Source organism: Dipteris shenzhenensis, chromosome 1 (assembly GCF_047967505.1).
Source record: "Dipteris shenzhenensis isolate YYH24624 ecotype China chromosome 1, Dip_SZ_1.0, whole genome shotgun sequence".
Classification (NCBI taxonomy): Eukaryota; Viridiplantae; Streptophyta; class Polypodiopsida; order Gleicheniales; family Dipteridaceae; genus Dipteris; species Dipteris shenzhenensis.
In genome coordinates this window covers 45,137,877-45,151,628 of record NC_141596.1, presented here as the reverse complement: position 1 = coordinate 45,151,628, position 13,752 = coordinate 45,137,877, and the positions used below count along the sequence as shown (strand labels likewise).

The 13,752-nt window shown below is 40.7% G+C and overlaps 1 protein-coding gene across 2 annotated transcripts; it reads left to right on the top strand.

Annotated features, from left to right (window-relative positions):
• Positions 1-1,928: 1,928 nt before the first annotated feature.
• Positions 1,929-12,216, top strand: LOC147905916 (expansin-A2-like). 2 transcript variants are annotated; one of them, XM_087375471.1, is made up of 3 exons: positions 1,929-1,951; positions 11,458-11,820; positions 11,910-12,216. In XM_087375471.1, the coding sequence occupies exons 2-3, from the start codon at positions 11,492-11,494 to the stop codon at positions 12,214-12,216; spliced, it is 636 nt and encodes a 211-aa protein (XP_087231597.1). In that variant the 5' UTR covers positions 1,929-1,951; positions 11,458-11,491. The 2 variants fall into 2 exon arrangements, with proteins under 2 accessions (XP_087231597.1, XP_087231586.1); XM_087375460.1 differs by lacking the exon at positions 1,929-1,951 and adding an exon at positions 11,266-11,401 and having other exon boundaries at positions 11,508-11,820.
• The last annotated feature ends 1,536 nt before the right edge of the window (positions 12,217-13,752 follow it).

Sequence of the window (13,752 nt, the reverse complement as noted above, 5' to 3'; positions counted from 1 at the left end):
ACTCCTCTCCATAATATCTGTAACTCCTCTATCAAAGGTGCCATGTACACATCCATGTTTTTTGCCTTGTACTTTCCTGGCACAAGTAGTGCAAGCATGAGGTGTCCCTTTTTTATTGTTAGCCATGGTGGGATATTGTAATTCACCACGACTATGGGCCATGTCGACCAAGATGTCGAGCGTAACCCGAAAGGATTCACGCCATCCATGGCTAGCCCAAGATGTAAGTTGCGTGGCTCCCTCGGAAAGTCCGGCCACTGATTATCTATGTGCTTCCAAGCTACACAATCTGCGGGAATCCTCAATGTGTCATCAGTGGACCGATGAGATGCATGCCATGTCATCAACTCCGCTATGGATTTGCATCGAAACATGTGTTGTATTCTTGCAATGATAAGAAAGTGTCTCAAGACCTTTACCGGTATCCGCTCACCCTACAAGTCATCTCTATATCGTTGTTCCCCACACTTTGGACAACTAGCCAAATCGCCATGCTCACAACGAAAGAGAATACAATCATTACGGCAAGCATGGATGGTATCATAATCCATACCCACCATTGTTAGCATCTTTTTCGGTTCATCTCTTGATGTAGGCATGGTATTTGGTGCAGGCAACATCTTCTGGAGCAACCTATGACAAAGACAGTATCCAAATGATGATTCTCAAAACAAACAATATACAAATAATGAGTCAAATTAATGCAAGGGCTAACCTCATTAAGGCCGAGACAATTGTATCCGACCACCCATACTATACTTGTAGATTCAAGATTGAGAGACAAGCACATAGTTTAGACATCCTAGCACCCTCGTACAATTGTGTTGATTGCAACTCTCGCATTTTGACCTCAGACTCTGACATCACGTGTACGTGGGATGTAGTGTCCCTATGGAATCCATCATATCGACCATACCCTCATCGTCATCCGAGAGACTATAGTCTTGCTGAAAGTGAGAAGGTATATGTGTTCCCTCGTCACCCTCCTCATCCTGTTCCGAAACGGCGAAACGTGTGGCGTTTTGCTCATTCCATTCCCTAATCTCTCAAGTAAGCAACCCAAAATCTCCTCCCACCTATTTTCGATGACCTCCCACCTATTCCAAGCAACCTCCCACTCTATTTTCCACTCCTCACCCTTCTCCTACCTCTTGTACTCCCTCTCTATCCTTTTCCCTCTTTGGTTTCTTGAAAGAAAGTTCTTCAAGAGGTGAGTTTGTTTCAACAATGTAGGTTGTTTGTTTGTTAGCTTTAGTTTTGTGAGTGTTTTTTCTTATATTGCTAAACCTGTAAACTAGTTTTCATGCTTGTTTTGAAAAGATTGAAACAAAAAACTAGATTTCAACAAAGAAAGAAAACTCACCTCTTTTTTCTATATTTCTCTTCCTTCTCTTTCTCCTTGTCTCCTCAATCTCCTCCCTTCAAGAAGTTGCTTTTGTAATCTTCTCCTTCCACTAACATCTTATTTGAAAAAATGGGTTGTTTTCTCTCTTTTGTAGGGCCAGTCCGCTACACCGAGTGGGACATACTATTTTAGGCAAGTGCTTCCTCTTTTTTCCATTTATTATTTTTGTTATTTGCATTGGCCTGCAGCTAGTTCCTTAAGCGCTAGCTGCAGTGATGGGCATAAGAACCCTCTCTTCCCCTCCCACTCTTTCCTTCTCACCCTTCTCTTATTCTCTTTTTTCCCCCTTCTCTTTTTTCCCTCTTCTCTTATTCTCTCTTTCCCCCTTCTCTATTTCCCCCTCATCTCTTTTCCCTTCTCTCTTTCCTTTCCCTCTTATTCTCTATTTCCTTTCCCTCTTATTCTCTTATGCTTATGCTTCTCTCATTCCCCCTTCTCTCTTTCCCCCTTCTCTATTTCCCCCTTCTCTCATTCGCATAAGCTCATGCTTATGCTCATGCATGAGCATAAGCATGAGCTTATGCTTATGCTAATGCTTAAGCATAAGCATAAGCTCATGCTTATGCTCATGCATGAGCATGAGCTTATGCTTAAGTTTCCCCCTTCTTTATGCTTCTATTTCCACATAAGCTTATGCTTATGCATGAGCTTATGCGGAAATAGAGAATGAGAGAAGCTTATGCGGAAACTCATTCTCTAATTCCGCATAAGCTCCTTCTCTTTTTCCACATGAGCATAAGCATGAGCTTATGCTTATGCATAAGCATAAGCATAAGCTCATGCTTATGCTCATGCATGAGCATGAACTTATGCTTAAGTTTCCCCCTTCTTTATGCTTCTATTTCCGCATAAGCTTATGCTTATGCATGAGCTTATGCGGAAATAGAGAATGAGAGAAGCATAAGCTCATGCTCTATTTCTCTATTTCCGCATAAGCTCATGCTCTATTTCTCATTCTCTATTTCCGCATAAGCTCATGCTTATGCATGAGCTTATGCGGAAATAGAGAATGAGAGAAGTTTATGCGGAAACTCATTCTCTATTTCCGCATAAGCTCCTTTCTTTTTCCGCATGAGCATAAGCATGAGCTTATGCTTATGCTTAAGTTTCCGCATAAGCTTATGCTTATGCATGAGCTTATGCGGAAATAGAGAATGAGAGAAGCTTATGCGGAAACTCATTCTCTATTTCCGCATAAGCTCCTTCTCTATTTCCGCATGAGCATAAGCATGAGCTTATGCTCATGCATGAGCATGAGCTTATGCTTAAGTTTCCACAAAAGCTCATGCTTATGCATGAGCTTATGCGGAAATAGAGAATGAGAGAAGTTTATGCGGAAACTCATTCTCTATTTCTGCATAAGCTCCTTCTCTACTTCCGCATGAGCATGAGCTTATGCTTAAGTTTCTGCATAAGCTCATGCTTATGCATGAGCTTATGTGGAAATAGAGAATGAGAGAAGCTTATGTGGAAACTCATTCTCTATTTCCACATAAGCTCCTTCTCTACTTCCGCATGAGCATAAGCATGAGCTTATGCTTAAGTTTTCACATAAGCTCATGCTTATGCATGAGCTTATGCGGAAATAGAGAAGGAGAGAAGCTTATGCTTCTCTTATTCTCTATTTCCGCATAAGCTCCTTCTCTACTTCCGCATGAGCTTAAGCATGAGCTTATGCTCATGCATGCGCATGAGCTTATGCTTAAGTTTCCGCATAAGCTCATGCTTATGCATGAGCTTATGCGGAAATAGAGAATGAGAGAGGCTTATGCTTCTCTCATTCTCTATTTCTGCATAAGCTCCTTCTCTACTTCTGCATGAGCATAAGCTCATGCTTATGCTCATGCATGTGCATGAGGTTATGCTTGAGTTTCCGCATAAGCTCATGAGCTTATGCGGAAATAGAGAATGAGAGAAGCTTATGCGGATCTCATTCTCTATTTCCACATAAGCTCATTCTTTATTTCCCACTCTATTTTCCTCTTCTCTCATTTCCCGCTCATCTCTTTCCCCCTTCTCTCATTCGCATAAACTTTCCCTCTTCTTTATTTCTCTATTTCCCACTCTATTTCCCTCTTCTCTCATTTCCCCCTCATCTCTTTCCCCCTTCTCACATTCGCATAAGCTTTCCCCCTTCTTTATTTCTCTATTTCCGCACAAGCTTTCTCTTATGCATGAGCTTATGTGGAAATAGAGAATGAGAGAAGCTTCTCTCATTCTCCATTTCCGCATAAGCTTATGCTTATGCATGAGCTTATGTGGAAATAGAGAATGAGAGAAGCATAAGCATGAGCTTATGCTTCTGCCATTCTCTATTTCTGCATAAGCTCATTCCCCCTCATCTCTTTCCCCTTCTCTATTTCCCCCTTCTCTCATTCTCTATTTCCGCATAAGCATAAGCATGAGCTTATTCTCTCTAACTCTTATTCTCTATTTCCCTTTTCTTCCTCTCTTCTTTCCTTTCCATCTTCTTTCCCTCTTTCCTTTCCCTCTTCTTTCTTCTTGCCTATGCCTATGCCTATGCCTATGCTTATGTTTGTTTTTTTGTTTTTTGTTTTCGTGTTTGTGTCTATGTTAGACATGGGATCACGTTGCTCATCCGACGAGTATGGACAGCCTCACAGGAGGAGAGCTCACGATCTATATGCTCCAGAGGACTTTGATTCCTCTCAGGTGACTACCCCGAGGACTACTAGTCCGGGACCTAGCACTACGACTACCCCTGGTTCGACTCCTCTTCCACATAGCGCTGCGACTACCCCTCGGGAAACTCCTTTGCTAGCCGCGCATGGCTTTGTTGGGAGTCCCGACGAGTTTGTAGCGTAGATGAGCGATGAGGAGGCAGCGAGATTCTTCTCTCTGCTCTCTCAGAGGACCTCAGCAATTCCTTCCCCTACACCGACGGGTGGATGTACTGCCCAGCCATCCCCTCGTGCCCCTTCGACCACGAGATCATCACCTGTGCATGCCTCTCGCAAGGGAAGGAAGAGTAGGATGGGCGGCTCATGTTGTGCTGACTTGGGAGATGTAGACGAGTCAGCACACTCACGCTCCTTTAGGTCTCTACTTGGTCCGGAGACACAGTATCAGTCAGGTCCCTTTCCCTCTCCTAGTCCCACTGCTACTCCTCGCTCCAGAAGTGCTCGTGCACGTTCCACTCCTTCAAACTCTGCTACCATCAGTCCCCCTTACTCATCAGGGGATCTCTTCTATTAGATCACATCTACCGGAGAGATAATAGAAGATAAAAAGAGCGAAGAAGTGATGGCCACCATGAGGAGGTTGATGAGTCATCACTTTAAGAGCGGCATAAATACCGTTTGGCAGTATCAAGATGGCCAAAAGAAGTAGGCGGTGATTGATGAGTTAAAACGAAGATACCCTAATCCACCAAATGTGGAGTTTAATGACAATTATATGCGAGAGCGCATGGGTTTGGTCCTGAAGCATCGTAGATCAACCTTGCATACTTCTATCACAAAGGGGTTGGCTAAACCCAGCTGGGCAGACAAAGCTGATTGGAAGTACTTCAAGAAGCAACATAGGGACCATGTTCGAGTTCAGAGGAGGGTTGCAAAGAGACGGATGGACATCGTAGGTACTTCGCACTTTGGTGCAGGCGGACGGTATGCGTTCGAGGCAATCGTGGTAAGTCTACTTCTTCTCATTTAATGTATTGTTCTATTTGTTTTACTTACATATTACACGCACTTTAGCTAACTCTAACTCTCATAAATTGGATCCACAACAAGCTGCGATGGGCCATCTTCCTACAGATGTAGAGACGCGACGCGCATTTCGGATAGGAACAAAGCCGTGGTTCATTGAGCAAGAGGCAATGGGAGCGACGGTCGATTGGACTGAGGTGGCTGCTCGCACAGTTGAAGTTTACTCCTACTTGTAATCTCACTTTTTATTAAGTTCCAATAATTTTTGATTTATATGGTTCACTCTTAGGGTCAAAGCTCAAGCGTCCCATCATCGGAGGCGAGCAATCAACAGGGCCAAGGATCAGACATTTGTGGCGACGACGAGGGAGAAGACGCAGGTGTCAAGGACCAAGGAACAAGCCAACAAGACGAAGATGATTCGGATTCGGATGAGCAGTAGTGGTAGTAGCATTTTATATATCTGCTCGTTTGAGCAATTTTGTATCACCCTTTCGAAAGGGTAATTTCGTTACAAACACTGTTGTATATGTCCGACATGTATATGCATTTGTTACTCATCATTTCACAAGAACAATTTTGTATCACCCTGCAAGCAAGGGAAATTTTGTTATAAAAAACTTTCTTTTGTAATTACAAAAAAAAAAAAGGGTTAGTGGGGCTAAACAGGGCCAAAAGGAAGCCCTGTTTAGCCCTACTAACCCTTTTTTTCTACTTCTGTTAATCGTCGCTATATAGTGACGTTTACTAGTGTCGCTATATAGCGACGATTAACAGTGTCGCTATATAGTGACATTTTTATCGTCGCTATATAGCGACGTTTGCCTGCGTCGCTATATAGTGACGGTCCTTTTTCGAGGCTTTTAGCGACTTTTATAGCGACGTTTGCGCCCGTGAAAAAAAAAAATTTAATGTAAAAAGCGTCGGTATTTTCGTCGGAAAATGGCCTATGCCTTGTAGTGTAGATACAATCCAATGGACTAAATGCACATTCGATACCTGCAAGATGAGTACATCTACTTTGTTTTTCATAATCATCTATATTTACGAGTGCATGCAAGGTCTTGCTAGACCAACGATTTGTTCCTTCTTTTTCATTAACTTATTGATGACTTATGGTATGTATTTACTTATTGGTTCAAGCAAGGCATACATTTATTTCGCCCTTTATGTGGTGAGGTATACTTATATGTCTTTCACGAGGAACACCTATGGCTGACTTATTGCGTACTCCTTTGGCCGTGGCATCTATGGATTACTTATTGCATACTCATTTGAACGTGGCAAGGTTCAACATCTTTTAGGTGACAATACTTATGAACACATATGGCTAATTGCTTGAGTACTCATTTGGACGTGGCATATGGCGAGCTACTTGAGTACTTGTCTGGATGTGGTACATGGATTAATACTAACTCCTCGTTTGGATGTGACACATATTTACTCATTTGGACGTGGTACATGGATTATTACTAAGTCCTCGTTTGGATGTGACACATATTTATCTGGCTTTCACAATGGACACATATGGATTACTTATTGAGTCCTCATTTTGACATGGTCATATTGCATACTCATTTGCATGTGGCAAGGTTCAACGTCTTTCAGATGGATACTTATGGATTACTTCTTGAGTACTCATTTGGACATGGCACATATGGATTATTTATTAAGTACTCATTTGGACTTGGCACATATGCATTACTGTTGAGTACTTTTTTGGACGTGATCACCGTTCCTGGATGCCCATTTTCTTGGTTACTTCTTGATGTTCTTTGTAATCTCGGATGGTCGTCTTTCCGATTGTTTGGTACTTTCGGATGCAAAAAGGTTGTTATTTCATTCCCGCTATGATTATGTAAGCTGTGTCCAATCCACACAAGCTTACCACTTGTCATACATGTGTGGCTTATTCTCATTGTATTTTTTGTTGTTCGATACTTCTGGCTACCCAGTTGTTCGGTACTTCTAGGATGCCCAATTATTCGTATTTTCGGTTGTTCGATACTTCTAGTGGCCTAGTTGTTCAGTACTTCTAGGATGCTCAATTGTTCAGTACTTTTCGATGTCTGGATGCTCATTGTGTTTCTAGATTATTGGTTCTTGATTTGGAGGATCATTGTGGGCTCGTATTTTGGGCTGTTCGGTACTTCCGACTACCCACTTGTTTGGTACTTCTAGGATGCTCAATTGTTGGGTACTTTCAGATGTCCGGATGCTCGTTGTGTTTGTAGATTATTGGTTCTTGCCAGTGCAAGATCATTATGGGCCTTTCTTTTGTGTTGCTATGGCTTTCTTACACTACGCAAGTGACATTTCAGCCCTAACTTTATGGACATATCAAATCCGATACTTAACGATGCCGAAATTCTTGTTGTGTTTTTGGATTATTGGTTCTTGATTTGCAATAAATTTATGGGCCTTCCTATTGTGTTACTATGGCTTTCTTACACTACCCAAGAGACATTTCAGCCTTGGCTTTTAGTCAAATCGCCCCTCCATACTCATATTCGGAGTGACTGAAGCAATTTCCTCATACATTCATCCTTGATATAATAGAAACGTACACTTGAATATTTATTGTGTTCATATACACTGCATGAAATCGGTCATTTTTCATATGATATATGTTGTCTATCATATGAAAGTGATTTTTCATACATTGATATATGTTGTCCCTTGTTTATAAGTCCCTGCACAAAAAGATGAGGAAGAAGACGAGGAAGGAGGCCGAGAAGGGAGCACAGAAGGGAGCGCAAAAGGGAGCGTGGAAGGAAGCAAGGACGTGGAGAACATAGATTAGTCGTAGAAGTAGTGCTAGCTAATCTTTTTTGTACTTAAAGCCACTGGCTTGGCTTCGTGCCCTCTTGTATATACACTCCTCTTATTTTTTGTACTTGAAGCCACATGACGTGGCTTAGCTTCGTGCTATATGTACATACAAGCACTTTTTGAGCTTTCAATTTTATTGCGTTTTGGAGTTGTAATGTTTTATTTGGAATTGTAATCAAAATGCAGTTGGCTATAAGAATTGAATTACACAATGTGGAAATGGGATTCTTGTAACTATATATAAGCATACACAACATACACAGCATTCTGTAAATTTAAAAGAAAAAATTATGTAGCGCGTCTATAAATGCGTTTGTCTGTTTGAAAAGCGTCTATTTGCGCATCTATAAATGCATCTATAAAACCGTTTATAAATGTGTCTATACACGCGTTTAATGATTCGTCTATCTAGCTTTTAAATTTTTTAGCAGAGCATCTATTTATGGATTTAGATGCACGTCTATATGCGCGTTTGTTTGCTATATAGACGCATTGTTAGACATGGGTGTCTAGATGCAAAAATAGACACGCAAATAGATGCGCCCGTAAGTTTTTTTTTTAGTTCAGTAAACACGTCTGTGTGCGCGTTTGTGGGTGCTTTGTCTTGTTGTGATTGGTTCAAGCAAGGCATACTTTTATTTCGCAATTTATGTGGTGAGGTATACTTATATGTCTTTCATGATGAACACCTATGGCTGACTTAAAGATTATTGGTTTGGCTGTGGCATCTATGGATTACTCATTGCATACTCGTTTCAACGTGGCAAGGTTCAATGTCTTTCACATGACAATATTTATGAACACATATGGATAATTGTTTGAGTACTTATTTGGACGTGGCATATGGCTAGCTACTTGAGTACTCATCCGGACTTGGTACATGGATTATTACTGACTCCGCGTTCGGATGTGACACATATTTACTCGTCTGGATGTGCTACATGGATTATTACTAAGTCCTCATTTGGATGTGACACATATTTATCTGGCTTTCACGATGTACACATATCGATTACTTATTGAGTACTCATTTTTACATGGTCATATTGCATACTCATTTGAATGTGGCAACCTCTTTCAGATGAATACATATGGATTACTTCTTGAGTACTCGTTTGGACATGGCACGTATGGATTATATTTTAAGTACTCATTTGGATGTGGCACATATGCATTACCATTGAGTACTTGTTTGGACGTGATCACCATTCCCGGATGCCCATTTTCTTGCTTACTTCTGGATGTTTTTTGTAATCTCGGATGCTTGTCTTTCCGATTGTTCGGTACTGTCAAATGCAAAGAGATTGTTATTTCATTCCCGCTATGATTATGTAAGCTGTATCTAATCCACACAAGGTTGCCTCTTATCATATGTGTGTGGCTTATTCTTGTTGTATTTTTTGTTGTTCGATACTTCTGACTGTCTAGTTGTTTGGTACTTCTGGGATGCCCAATTGTTCGTATTTCCAATTGTTTGGTACTTCTGACAGCCCGATTGTTCAGTACTTCTAGGATGCTCAATTGTTTGGTACTTTCAAAAGTGTGGATGCTCATTGTATTTCTAGATTATTGGTTCTTGATTTGTAGGACCATTATGGGCTCGTATTTTCAGATGTTCGGTACTTTCGACTGCCCAGTTGTTCGATACTTCAGGGATGCTCAATTGTTCAATACTTTCAGATGTCTAGATGCTCGTTGTGTTTCTAGAATATTCGTTCTTGATTTGCAAGATCATTATGGGCCTTTCTGTTGTGTTGCTATGGCTTTCTTACACTATGTAAGCGACATTTTAGCCTTGGCTTTATGTACATATCAAATCCGATACTTCAGGATGCCGGAATGCTCGTTGTGTTTTTGGATTATTGGTTCTTGATTTGTAGGAACTTTATGGGCCTTCCTATTGTGTTGCTACAGCTTTCTTACACTACCCAAGAGACATTTTAGACCTACCTTTGTGTTCAAATCGCCCCTCCATACTCATCTTTGGAGTGACCGAAGCAATTTCCTCATACATTCATCCTTGGTATAATAGAAACGGACACTTGAATATTTGTTGTGTTCATATACGCTCCATGAAATCCATCATTTTATGTGGATGAGTTGTGCAAAACATGAAGAAATGATTATAAAGGTTTGAGGAGGTTTGACCAGATTGAACTTGGAGACAACAAGCTCTACTATTCAGATGAAGAGCTCAAACATCGAACTTAAATATTTCAAGCCCTGATTAAGCATCATCACTATGTCAAACAAGTTGAGATTTCCAGGAATATTTTTCTATTTTTCACACATACTTTGCACTGTATCATGCACCAATCATAGTGCCTATACTTTGCACTGTACTATCAACAAGTGCTTGTCTTATGCCCTTGTACTATCCACATGCAATTTGCACTATATCATCCAGCATTACATTGTATCATTCAAATTGGCATATGGTTATCCTTGTATATATATTTCCACATAGATATATATAGTGGCTCGGGTTTTTCCCTTGTACTCCCCAAGGGTTTTTTCATCCACAGCTAAAGGGCCTAGTTTGAGTGGGGGTGTAGGAGCAAGAAGGATGTAGAATTAATTGGAAAAAGGTGGTGGAGCGCCATGTGACTATATCCTAATCATCATCATTATCATCTGAGTATCATCGTTGTCTTACAATTGACACTCTTATCTTTTCTAACTTGTTTCGTTCTTAGAGACACAACTTTGACTTCGACCCATCCAAAGATCCAAACTTGGAGAATGGATCTCAAGAAGAAGATTTGGAGGAGGGTGAGGGATCAAGACTATGCAAAGATCACGAGGGCAAGGAGAGTTCGGAGGACACAGAACCCTTGAATTTTGCTAAAGCATCTGATAGATGTGGTGAGAGAAAAGATTCATGAGTAGCATTAGCAACCCTATGGGATGCATAAACAATAACAAGACTTATCACTACAAGCGCAAGTTACATATGGTATTTTGGCTATTCTTTTTTAGGCGTATACTTTTTCAAATTTGAGCATTTCCTTTGAGTTATGCATTATGTTTACGTGTCCGACAAAGGTATTTTACATACGTAGGACCTCTTAAACTAAAAGACTGCTCCGAGGCATCGTAAGTTCACAAGATCCAATCTCAAGCAGATCATAGCTAAGTTTCGTCGGACATGGTGAACATCATTTCCTTGAAGATATGGTTGTGCACTATGCGGCAAAAGTATTTTGGTGAGGGTTCCATGCTCGTATCAAGGCGTAGACGGATCAAAGCTACGAGGTCGGTCTTTTCTCGAGACAAGAGACCGACGGACATGACGGACGTCATTCCAAGTCCTACATAAAGGCCCTGCTTGATCAGAGATCCACAAGCTCTTCAACGATGATGAAGAATCCTTCCACACTTATCATTTCACTTATGTTGGCACTTGTACTGCTCGACCGAGCAGCCTACGGAGACCAACAGTGGCATCCTGCCCATGTTACCTTCTACGGAGGTAGCGATGGATCGGGGACCATGGGTGCGCACTCCTGGCAATGTTAAACTTTGCTGAAATCAACGTTCTAAGCTGGTCAGTATAGATCTTTGGGTTCGCTCATCCTGATTGGCCATGTACTGTGTTGCAGATGGAGCTTGCGGGTATGGCGATCTTCATGCGCAGGGTTACGGAGTCAAGACTGCCGCTCTCAGCACAGCTCTCTTCAACGGGGGAGCCGCCTGCGGAGCGTGCTTTGAGATCGTATGTCACGACGATCCCCAATGGTGCCTTCCCGGCTCTATCTTTATCACAGCTACAAACTTCTGTCCACCGAATTACGACCTTCCCAACACGGCAGGCGGATGGTGTAACCCCCCTCTCGAGCACTTTGACATGGCGCAACCTGCTTTTGAGCAGATCGCAAAATATAAAGCGGGAATCGTCCCAGTGCTGTACAGAAGGTAACAAATGTTTCGCCCACTGGACGTCATGCATAATCGCTTACGCAAATCAAGTTTGTGAGTTGACAAGTTGCGGTGGTCATGTGCAGGGTACCTTGCCAAAAACAAGGAGGTATCCAATTCACCATTAAGGGTAATCCATATTTCAATCTGGTCCTGATAACCAACGTTGGAGGAGCAGGCGACATTGTGAGAGTGGCGATCAAGGGCTCGAAAACTGGCTGGCTGCCCATGTCTAGGAACTGGGGTCAGAACTGGCAAAGCAAGGAGGTCTTGGTCGGCCAGATTCTGTCATTCAGCGTCACCACTAGCGATGGTAGAACTATCAACGCTTTCGACGTTGCTCCATCAACTTGGCAATTCGGCCAGACGTTCTACTCCAAAGCTCAGTTCTAAAGATGTCCAAACCAGATCATATCAGTTTTAGATCTCTTGCCAATTTTCCAATTTCCAATTTCATCTTGGAGTTTGCAAAAGCTCATAGCATCCAAGAGCATAATGCATGTATTTTAGTAAGTCAGAGGAGCTTTTAATCTATATTTTTTATTGAGAGAATGTTTACTGTCTCACATGAATGCACAATTACTCATATGAAAAAAAAAAAGTTATTAAATACATTTGCGTCCTCTTCATACTTGAAATTGTTTTCTATTCTCTTTCATGTGAAGGATGGTGTTGAGCAAAGGAAAGCTATGTAGAATCTCTTCTATTTTTGGTTGAAGATCATGAATTTTTTATTTAAATTTTGTTCATATTGCTCTATCATGAATTTCAATTTGAAACGCATGTTAATTCATTAAAAGATCTTTAAAATCATTCGATTATAGGTACTAAACTTTACATAATAGTTCAAGATCTGCACAATCGAACGGCAGTCAGGAAACAATTTTTGTTTTGTGTGCTATTTATGAGACACATTTTTACTCTGAGTGGATGCGTGGTGTATTAACAAGTGTCACTTTTGCTTTGAGTTGAGTGACATGCACTGCATTCACTTTTTTAATGGTATCTACCTCCGTTATATTCATAGTTAAATGCATTGTTTGCTTCCACCTTAGGATTATCGAGGCTCACATAAGCCAATATTTATTGCCTTAAAGATTTGCTCATGAATTTGTTTCAGCTTGTGCTTCATTGAATTGTCTTCTTTCAAAGATTTTTCTTTGAGAAAATTTTATTGGCTCGCATCTCCACACAATTACTCATATTAAAATTTTTATATTTATCTAATTCATCTCTATCCTCTACATACTTGAAAATGTTTCTTATTCTCTTTCATGTGAGGGATGGTGTTGAGTTGAGGAGAACAACGTAGAATCTCTTCTATATTTGTAGGAATAGCATACATCTTTTGTTACTTTTTTTGGCTCACATGGTCGCACAATTACTCATATGAAATAATTTATTTTTATCTAATTCAGTTCCATCCTCTTCATACTTGAAAATGTTTTCTATTCTCTTTCATGTTAGGGATGGTGTTGAGCAGAGGAGAACTACGTAGAATCTCTTCTATATTTGGAGGAAGAGCATAAATTTTTTATCATATTTTTGTCCATATTGCTCTATCAATTTCTTTTTTAAATGTATGTTAGATAATTGAAAGATCTTTAAAATCATTCGATCATTTTGAAACAACATAGACTTCAAAGAAATAACTGATATCTTCAACTCGGATTAGGGCAGAAACGATTACAAGCGGTGAAAAGTCTTCTTTCTTAGCTTGTTGTCAAATGTTATTTCAATTGACAATGTGGGAGATTTTTCCGGATGCTGCTAGCACCGAATGAGCGGAGTTCTGAGACAAGCATTATAGATTGATATGATTAATCAAACGTTTGATGCAAGATTGCAGACGTTCTTAGATGAAATGAATAAAAAGCTTACCTCTGGAATTTGGCAATTGCACTTATGGATTAGCATTTGAATGTCAGG